At 34.8% G+C, this 11,014-nt stretch overlaps 1 protein-coding gene across 5 annotated transcripts in view; it reads right to left on the bottom strand.

The window, feature by feature from the left end:
- Window positions 1–6,524: 6,524 nt before the first annotated feature.
- The window catches only part of SREK1 (splicing regulatory glutamic acid and lysine rich protein 1), a 32,915-nt gene continuing 28,425 nt past the window's right edge, over window positions 6,525–11,014 (bottom strand). For all 5 annotated transcript variants that reach the window (XM_085567752.1, XM_021534401.4, XM_085567751.1 and 2 more), the window contains 3 exons: window positions 10,448–10,543; window positions 9,841–9,976; window positions 6,525–8,794 (listed from right to left, as the gene is read on the bottom strand). In XM_085567752.1, coding sequence (XP_085423878.1) covers window positions 8,642–8,794; window positions 9,841–9,976; window positions 10,448–10,543 — 385 coding nt within the window. In that variant the 3' untranslated portion in view covers window positions 6,525–8,641. The remainder of the gene's footprint in view (window positions 8,795–9,840; window positions 9,977–10,447; window positions 10,544–11,014) is intronic.

Below are 11,014 nucleotides of genomic sequence, written 5' to 3'. Positions count from 1 at the left end.
TCACAGAATCCAACCTTACAGTTCCCATTCCTTTTGTTCACTGGCAAAACTCTCATTGCCATCATAAACTGCACTGCAGCAAGGACTACAGAATTTTGATTCTTAATTTTCTCCTTACTTAGATAAAATAAAAGCACCTTCCTGCTGTCAGGCATTCTAATTTACTTTCCCCCCTCCAAAAGATATAGTTCAAACAATACATTCAGTCAATTAATTATTAAAGGCAAACCTCCAATATGCATCAGCCTTAGTCCTCCAGTGCTGGTCCAAGACACCAGGTAGTGAACTGGGCATAAAATCAGTCAAAATAAGCCTATTTCAGGTATGACTAAAAAGGCCCAGCCACCTGTATATGGAATATCTCCTATTAATGTGTAAGTAGATACATCACTTTCCAGTGCTTTTTGGCAGATTACTACTGCATTAGAGTACAAACTTAGCAGTGGCAGAGTACTAAAAATAGTTCTGCTTTGCAGTAGGCTTGCTGTAACAAAACCTGTAGGACACTCAGTGTCTAAATACGCAGTATTTCACACTCTACCTGGAATCTTACTGTGAGAGCTCAGGAGGGAGTGCTCCAGCACTAAGTTTTACACTGCAGTGCCTAACTTCCAGAAGATGCTCTTCCTACATCAGCTGTCACACTTAACACTTTCTGAAATTCCAGGACTGATTCTGGCTTAAATATTTTTGTTTCTACATTGTAATCCCCTCAACAATCCTTCAGGGGCTTGAAGCTTTCTTGGGAGTTTCTCTCTTGGGTCACACAACTAGCCTGTGTTCTCAGCAATAAGGATATTGCTTTCAAAACAATGTACTGTTACAGCAAACCCACAACTGTTATCTGGAAATTTCTGGTAAATGATGCACAGAATCATGTTTAAAAAGGAGGATTTCTGGCTTGATTTGAAGTGTTGTGCTGGAAAGGGTGTCTTTTTAACAGCAGCACAGTGATCCAGAAGCAAAAACACCACGAGCTTTCTGAAAAGCTTGTATTACAGGTTATAACTTCAGAGTAGTAAAGTTAAGTTTCTGTACAAGCACTAAATCAGAATCATACCTAAGCACTCATCTAACAGTAGGGCCTCATTGCAAACTACTTTCATTCCTCTAACATTGCAACCACTACAGTCATTAATTCTTCATGATTTACATATCTGATCTTCCAATCTGTCTATAATACTTCAATTCATAGTTCATGGTATACAAGTTCACACTTTCATAATACTAAAGGGAATGTGGAGACTGAAATGTAAAGAGTACTCACTCTGTCCCCAAACCCAAAACTCCTTCTCTACCCACTGTCACAGCTTCCAAGTAGCTAAGCAGCAAGCAGCAGCAAGTTTATATGGTATAAATAATTATCATATCCAGAGATGTTTGATCACTAATGTCAGGTATTTTATATCTCAAAGGTTTGCCTACAAGTTGAGATGAATCAACAGTGGAATCAGCAGGCTTGGACAGTTACTCCTCACCTCTTTATAACAGGAGACAGATCAGGAATGAGGCTTGATTGCTTTTACGTAGCTCTTGAAAATTATGATCTGGAAGGCTGACACAGCTTCTAAAATAATAATTCTTGCCTTTATGGTCTTCATGGATCTCTAGTTGTCTCTCTTGATTACTCCCTCCATTTGCAGTTATAAGATGCTGTTGGAATAGTTACAGATCTGACAGAAAAAAGTTATTTTAAAAAGTAGTAGGATTTATATGTTTTATTACCACCTACTGAATTACAATGGTTCTCACAACTCTAAATAATTTCCCAAGATAAAAATTATAAAAAAGAATGTGATTTACTAGAATTAATTAACTTATGCCATACTTGGCTACCATTTTTCATCTAGCCATAAAAGCACCACAAATGCCCATTTCTAACACATTCAGTGCAATGCAATGATCCAGGTCTAATACTTTCTTTATCAAAAGATTCTGAAGTACACTTCTAATTAATTCAGTACTGACACACTTTGACTGAACAGAGTACTCAAAGTTCTGATATAAAATTAGTAGATTGAAGAACAGAGTATTACAGTGACTTACTGTTTGTCCCATACTATTTGAGAAATGGCCCTATAAAGAGGCCTCCAGCTCCCCCAGTCTCAAACCGTAATATATAGCTGTCATCTATCCATCCTTTTTGGAACCAAACATAACCCAAATGTATCACAATATTGAGGATCTTAGTGAATTATTTCCTCACCAATACAAATTTGGATAATAAATCATTTGCCTTTACAATTACCGTGAGTAACTGTATCTTATGTAGAGGCTGGCCCTGCTCCTCTGTAATGTACAATTTTGAGCCATTACAAAGTTACCTGAATGTGTTTTTCAGATCTGTTTTTCCCTGCTTTCACAGAGAGGAAGAGTATGCACTTCTCAAGACCACAGACGGAGTGACTAAATGACCTGTGGTGACTAAATCAGAGGGAGCTAAGCCAGCCATGAGTCTCATTATAGATATGACCAACCTCAAAAATCATGAGATCAGATCACTAGTGATCAGTAACAGGGAACTTAGTCTGTTGAGCAGCACATCTCAAACTTTTGTTCCCTAATCATTGCTATTTAGACTCTTACAAATTATACAAAGCAATTGAGAAGCTTAGGCATTGAGAATTTTAGTATGAAATCATCCATTGCAATAAATTGAGACAGTGTCAGAAGCTCTGCTTGAACTCCTGATTTGACATAGTCTTTGACGTAGTGTTCTATACAGTCCTATTTACTAATTTACTGTTTGCAAGTGAGACATCCTCTCTGGTGAAACTTCAGTAGTTTCTTGTTCAAAGAAAATCCCCTCCTCAGAGATGGGATTCAGAAGGCTCTTCTGTAACTAACAGTGATGATATATTGATAATATATATGATACTTAATCCCTTATCACCTTTCCTATAACACTCTTGGGCAGTATCAGTACAACAGAAGTACTTGACTCTGGAGCAGATAAAGCCTATTAGAGAAAAGGAAAAAAAAAAAAAAAAAAGGGAAAAATTGTACAGGCATGTATTCTGTCTCATCTAAATTTAGTGGAAGTGAGTTTGACACCATTAGAACCTTGGGGCACTGTTTATTTATGAAAAGAACAATGTACTAGCATTTCACGTTTCTTTATGTGTATAATTGTCAGAGTTGCATCACTAATGCAAAAATACTCTACCCACATAGTACAACTTTGGTTACCTGTTAATTAAACTTAGAAGTGGTGCTTCGGTTCCTCACGTATACCTGAATCCAGACTGTGATGGGTGTGATATGTGTGTAACAAATTAGACACAGGTATCAGTCGGGGAAAATACTAGAAAGGATCTACTGACAGGCTACATAAACTGCGAATGTTAAATTCCTATCTTGATCTTTCTGGGCCAAATCAGTCATTCCTTTGTGATTATTATGCAAATGACGGCTTTTCAAAGTAGCAATTTCTAGAAGGCCCATGATTTACTCACCAGTGCAGCAGCAGTTCTAAATCTTTGCACTAAGAAAAGAACAGAGCAACGATTTCTAAGAAAGCCAGTTAACTGTCAGCCTCATTAAGGCTATCAAGAACTGCACAAAAGGGAGATTAAATTAACTCTTTTACCATTGCTGACAAGCCTTTCAGGCCAAAAAAGACACACATAGCCTTTTCAATGGAAGAATTATTCCATTAGCTACTATGATAGAATACACTAAGTACACCAAAAATTTCTGACCTCACATCAAATTTGGCACTAGATGAACACAAAAAATATAACAAATTTAAAAAAAAAGCATAATTTAAAGCTTTCCAGAATAGTACAAAGCGCTAAAATCTAATTTTTGCTGTCCACGTTCTCCTAGATTAAGCTCAACAATCTTAAAAGTGACTTGTCATGACAATAAAAAAAAAAAAAATTGCCATCTTGGATAGTAAGAATTCACATGTTCAGAAAACAAGCTGAAGTTGGAAGATAGATACTCAACTGTAGTGTTTACTTAAACAATACAGAATTGAAGTGTTAATTCCTGCATCTCCTCAAACTAGAGGGAAAGTATCTGCCCCCACATACTGAGCAGTTTGACACTGTATTACATTCAAGACAATACAAAAGAAACCTTTTTGCTAATGTGGTCACATCTTGCAATAGGACTTACCTACAAATGAGGCAGTCTTGAATTAAAAAGTGTGGTTCTCTTACATTAAAAAAAACCTTTTGTACAGTGGTTTTAGTTTTCAATATAATTTTAACTACACTTTTCAACATATAAAAATAAAGCTAAACTACAAGCTGAAAACTTCTGCTAATGTATTAGCAAACAAAATTAAATTTCAGGTTCTCTTTAGGCTCTAGCACTTAATGGTATCTACATATATTCAATTCTCCACACTCCAGTCTCTGGTGAGAAAACTACATCTCTCTGAACTGTCTACTGATTGACATGATTTTAGGCATCTACAGATTTCATAATTCATGCCACAAAGTCAAATTTTCACTTTCAAAATTATGGTAATATCAAAGGTGATATCTGATTGCTATAAAATAGAAAATACCAAGCAACATATGTCCCAGGTAATGATTCAGAATTCACATCTTTAAGACTGTTTTACCACTAAAATGCTATTATCATACTATACAAAATCCAAGATTTTGTCTGGATTTTTTTTTTTCCTCTAACAATACATGAGCTCTGATCTTCTTTCACTACAAAAGAGATGCAGAGATGCTTCAGACCTAGAAGTAGACAATACACATACCATTATGGCATTACTGTTTTCAAAGGTCATACTCATCAATGAAAAATAACTAAATAAGGATTGACAATACATATATAATAATTTATCACATACATAGCAGGATTTACTTATTATCTCTTCCTTACAACAAATAAACAACAACAACAACAACAAAAAACCACTTACTTCCTTAAACTAGTAACTATTAAAAGACAGCAGTACAATCTAAGGGCAAAAGAGAGAAGCTACTATGTAACAGATCTGAAGAGTTTCAACATAATTTCAGGTATTGCCTTAAATATAACTGGGGCAGGTAACACTAGCATGCAATGCAAAGCATGCTACTATGAATTCTGGCAGCATAAACTGCACTGAAGTGTCCACAGTTCATTTCAGAATCCAAGCTGTGCATAGGTTGCTGTCAACCCGCTAACATAATGCTACTTCAGATGTTACCTATCAATCTGAAACTGCCATAAATAAAATTAGTAGGTGATTACCTAATAGTCAAAACCCACATCTCATCCATTTCCCAAGTATTCTTCAAGTATTTCTATTTTCTAACCAAGTGTTTTTATAATCTCTAATCCCCAATTTGAACACATGAAAACTAAAAATTCTTTACAAACCATACTACTATTGGAGTTTGCAAACAAAATTCCATGCCCCACACCTGTGTAAATCCACTGACTTTGATGAAATCATCTAAGCCACAGCCACCTCTATTTTGAGCTTGACATCCTCTTTGATCTACCAAATTATCTTTTGCTACCTTCTTTTTTTCAGAATGCAATCCAGAATCCTCTTGGGAAACAGCTATAGACACTAATGGATACTTATGCTTATGTGCTTTGTGTGCTCTTTGCAAAATGGCACTGTTTATTACTCAGCAATTTACACTTCAGTAAGAACTGACTCAGATCAATCATGTAAAACAATACAGCTACCATGAACCACACTTCTCAAAACCTCTACCCAAGTTAATCCCATTTACAAAGTGCAAAACCAGATGAGCTGACACAGCATCTCAGCATACAAGCTTATAATTATGAAGGTCAATGGACTTCCCATGGAAGATGGACATATTCAGTGGATGATACACTCAGTCCTGCAGGAGCAGGCTGGCACTTCATTACTGTGCTGTTACCAGTTTGTAAGTGAGCTAGCTTCTGCAGAGATAAGCATTTTCTAAACTAATAGTTCTCCAGGAGTGGTTTGTTAGGAACACTTGGTAAGATGGACAGATCATACCTACCTCACAGATCTGCACAGTATTTACAAAACAAAACCAGAAAATATAGTATTTGCAAGAAAATATGACTTGAGGAGGGAAAGAAATATGTGTTTGGTGGCTGGTTGCTTTGGTGGTGTTTTTTTTTTTTTTCCCTTAACAAAAAACCTACCAACAAAACCAACTGAACAAAAACCCCAAGACACTTTTTGTAAGGGAATCACAATTCATATACAATATATCAATATGCTGCATATCACCTGTGCTTCACACAGGTGATAAGCTGGCTAGTAAGTCAAGGTACATTTCTCAGCTAAGTGTACACAATCCTTCACATATTTTGTAACTGATACATCATAGAATTATGCTATTTCAAAATAACAAAACTCAAGAAACCAAACTAATACCAGCTAAAACATGATACACTGAAAGAATGCTAGTTCTTCCCAACTGAGAAATTTAGCTTTTCAAACAAAAAAAATAATACATACATGTTTTCACTAATATCCACATTTAAAATAAAAGAAGCTCTATGAGTAAATCCAGATGGTCTAAAAATATTCTTTTAATAAGTATGTACCAGCAGAAACATCCCTCTAAAATACTTACTTTATTAGTGAAATGGTACCAAAGATAACAAGTATACAAACAATCTCTTTGCTCTATGCTACTTACACATCATAAATACGACAGCTGTTGTTGCAAGACACAATCTTTCACAGTCTTCCTGTAAGCATACAGATTTTTTATTTTTTTATCAGAATTAGCTGTTTACCAGCCAACAGCATGTGGCTTAAACATCACAAAAATGGCTGTTCTATACTTTACATGGTAAAGCATTTTCTGTTGTCTTAAATGTACACAGTGGCAAGAACATTAAATCTTACAGAAAATGAGGAGTGATTAAGCAACTTCACAATCAAATTGGATTTCATTACCTTAGGAACTGGGCAAAGTTTTTATCCCCTGTAATATGCTTCCCTTCCACTAAAAAAACTTAACTATGTGGAGGAAAAGTAAAACAAGTAGAAAGCAAACAGCCAATACACTCAGTTTTTTATTTTAACTGAAAGAAATAACACTTCCCATGAGGTAAGGCAATTAATAATTTGATTGCATTAAGATGTAGTAAAAATAATCTATGCGATTTTAACTATAATTATGTCTTAAAAGCATAACTTATCAGAAATCCCACATAACCGATTAAATTACTTCCAAGAAAAAAAGCCATGTTTTGCCATGACAAAACCATGTTTTGTCATTCTCTTCTTGCATGCTTTCTCTACAAAAAATGATAAAAGCATCTCTACTATGAAAGCCCTGCATAAATTAGAACTTCCTTCCTCAAATTATTTATCCCCCATTTCTTTGCATGCCAGTCCTTTTATATTGCCCAACAGGTATCAGAGGAAATAACAGAGAGGTAACAATTAAGGCCATCCAAATGTATATTAAATGTCTTAAGGGCTTTCTTTGATGCAGGTGATGAGAGCACACTTTGTATTCAGCTACTACTTTTGTACAGTGGTGGTCCCCAATTTACATCTTTTCTCTTATTTATAAATCTCTTCTAAGAATAAAAAATAAAAGTAAAATGGAGCATCACTATTTTAACAAGTGAATCAAACAACCATTCTGGCAAGTCACTTGCATTTTTTGTCTACAGTATGGTGGTGGCAAAGTAGCAAGAGATCATAGAAGATTTAGCTAAAAATGTGTAACAGCACATATACATTTCTAGAAAATACCACATTTTAAGAAGGCACTAAAGCTTCTGCTTGTGCTCCCATATTTTTTTAACAAAAAGGAAAAAACTTATTTTCTTAATGGCACCTGTACTATTCTCAGCTGAACAGACACACTGCAGTACATTGCAAAACAAAGCTGTAAGTTCTGGTATCACCACATAGATGCGCTCACTTCTCTATGAAAACAACAAAACAAAACAACCCCAAAATAACCCTGTAAGCTAACCTAATATCTATAACATGGCAATGTTCCTTTTAGGAACAGAAAAAGCACATGCATTGTTCAAATACTTTATAAGAAATATTAATTTCAGGGATATTAGTAAGAAATTATTTTAAATAATAAATCCTAAGAATCTCAAGCAGTGAGCAAATGAAAAACATACTAATCTGTGAGTATTTAACATAAGAACACTAAAACCATGTTTATGCTTAAACCCCCTTTCCCTACAGTTGTCATTTACAAGGAAAGAAAGAGTGTATATTTATGCACCATTTTCAAGCACATCAAACAGCACACATTAAAGTTTTTGTGGATTTTTTAACCTACAGGGCAAAACAATACAAAAGTCATCAACAAGCAGTATTTTAAACAACCTTCAATGCATATCTTCAGCTTTTTTTGGGAAGTACAGGTTTACATCTTTCAGTTTCTAGTTATTTGTAACAGCTTATAGCAAAACTGAACATAAATCATTTTACAAGTACAGCCATCATGGAAATGCATGGATTTTCAGAGATGAATACTTCTGATGGCATCTGCCTTTTCATGGTATTAACTACTGGTCTGTGCTCTCTTGCTTTATAGCAAGAAGACAACAAAGCTATCACATGAACTGGAGGAGCTACTAGTACTATCAACACATTCAGGTTGATTGTTTTGACATTTTCTTCCTTATTCTGGGAAACAAAATGCTTTGGATTTCATTCCTTAGTTGAATTAGAAGTCCATTCCTTGCTTTATACCTCTTCCATTTTAACTGAGAGATTTTCCTCATTTGGTTGACAATTCCCATTCTGTTGTAGCTTGACTTCATCTGTCCTTTGTGTATCTCTATTGTCTACTTCCTTGTCAGTTTCTGAATTCTGATCTTCTTTATTGTTATCTTTGTCCTACCAAAGATAAAATTATTTGACAACAAAATAATATTCTTAGCATTACAGGCTATGACTTCCAACCAACTCCCAGTAATTTTACTGTTTCAATTTTTACATGCACATTTTGTGTCTGCAAATTTTAGAATAGAGGTGTGAGCTTCTTTGCCCCTCCATCTTTTTTTAAAATATGATTTTCAGACGGCTGAAGTTCATCACCCAAGAAATTATGCCATAGAATGATCTGTCTCTATTAACTAAAATAAACTCATATATAAAGTTATAGAACAAGCAGCACCATGGAACATTTCAGAAGCAGCTCCAGAAATGAAGATTTCACTAACATTTTTAAAATAGAACAGGACTAAATTTTTTCTCATTCTTTGTCAGGTATCTGATGCATTTTTAGAGTTCTTGGGTAAGACACTTCCTCAAGCATTTGAACTATCACCTAAACCAGCTGTTTTGTAACAGCTGAGTAATTCTGAGCACAATTACTCTTTAAAGCTGTACTGCTATTCAAATTCTAAGATTAAACAATTTGAAGATACTTCTTTTGTTAATTACAGTACTTTCTATTTTGCAGGGGAAAATCCTCTACATTCTTTTCACAACTCTTCAACTTAACCCTTACAGAACCCAATATACAGATCAGGACCAATTCTATGAGAATTTGAACTGTATAGTGAGAGTTTATTTTAAAAGTTGTCTTTTCAGTTTCACAATCAAACCACCCCTGAATACTGATTGCTAGTCAATAGTCTGCCTGCTCCTAAAAGTAGGAAGCCAGGCAAGACCTAACAGAAGGCACCAACACAAAAGAGAAACAAAGTGTTTCTGTAACTTAAGTACACAAATTGTTACAGATCAACTGAAGATGAAATAGCTAGACTTAAACTGGCCTACTAACCCCAGCTAGCAAATACTGAACTCAAGCAGCACTAGTTTGGTAAGGAACAGGAGAAATAGAAGGAAAGAGTAAAACAAAGTAAAAAGTACAGAGAATTTCAGTAATGGCTTCACTACCACTTCATTCTGCTGATTGCTTGGTCACACAAACTTACCTTCAAAGTAGTAGTGCTTTTGTCCGATTTCTCCTTTCCTTCTTTTTCTTTACTACTTTTTTTCTTTGAAGTGGAGCGTTCTCTTTCTCTTCTTTCATTATTTGTATCTCTTTCTCTCTTTTTTTCTTTCTTGTTTCTGTTTCAGAAATTTTTTTTTCAAATCAGGATTTGATCCAACTACAACAAACTTCAAACCATTTGACTGCAAACTAAACACCCAGCATGGATTTTCAAAAAATCTCCCAAACTTTACCCAAAAATCCCTTTGCAAAGACAATGGCATTTTTCTGGCTGAAGAGAGCTAAACCATTCATATGACCACAACATACTGTATTTGCAAAGAAAAAAGCAATTTAATCTGTACCAGATGAAGGGATTTAATTGATTTGAAGCAATTTGCAATGCTGATTGACTTGAAACCATGCCATTGAAAGAACACCAGAGCTCATATTGGTAAAAGTTCTGAGTTAGTTTTAAATTAAAACTGAATCATACTGACCAACTGAAATAATCTGAAATCACTAGTGCAAAGGCAGTAAACAGTGAAATAACAATAAATTCTTCCCTCTTCACTGACTATTAACTTCTCTGTTTATATCAAACTGACCTTCTTGGAGAAGGAGTTCGTGAAGACTTTCTTTTTGCCGTTTTTGATGTTTTAGGAGATTTGGAGGGACTTCTGCTCTTCCTTTTACGCCTTTCTCTATGGGACCAAGTAATTCAGTATCATCAAAACCCATAAATAATAAACTCAAAGGAGATAAAAAGAGAAAGCTCTTCCAATGATCTAAACATATTCACTGAATTTAGCAGTCTATATTACCAACAAAATATGAACTGTACAAACAAACAAAAAAAAATTGTATGCTTCAGTTTAGTGGTAAAGGCAAGGCAAATGTAGGGAAAAAAAAAGTGCCCTTTCAAAATTTTTTAAAAAAATCCTTATATGCTTGACAACAATGAAAACACACTGAAGTTGGTAATACTGTATCAGTTAAAATTTTTTTCAGTCAGGAAAATAACTCAATTGAATGAGGAGCCATACTAAGACAAAAGGTGTAACTTGAGCAATATGAATTTCAAAAGGTAACATTGCAACCTGAAAATCACTGCAACTTCAGTTTAACCTGACTGAAATTTACTTCCTAAATGTATGAGCTAGAATTAGTTGGCT

Source organism: Lonchura striata, chromosome Z (assembly GCF_050655825.1).
Source record: "Lonchura striata isolate lonStrDom1 chromosome Z, ASM5065582v1, whole genome shotgun sequence".
NCBI classification, from domain to species: Eukaryota; Metazoa; Chordata; class Aves; order Passeriformes; family Estrildidae; genus Lonchura; species Lonchura striata.
The sequence above is the reverse complement of the archived record's forward strand: the minus strand, read 5'-3'. Positions and strand labels throughout refer to the sequence as shown.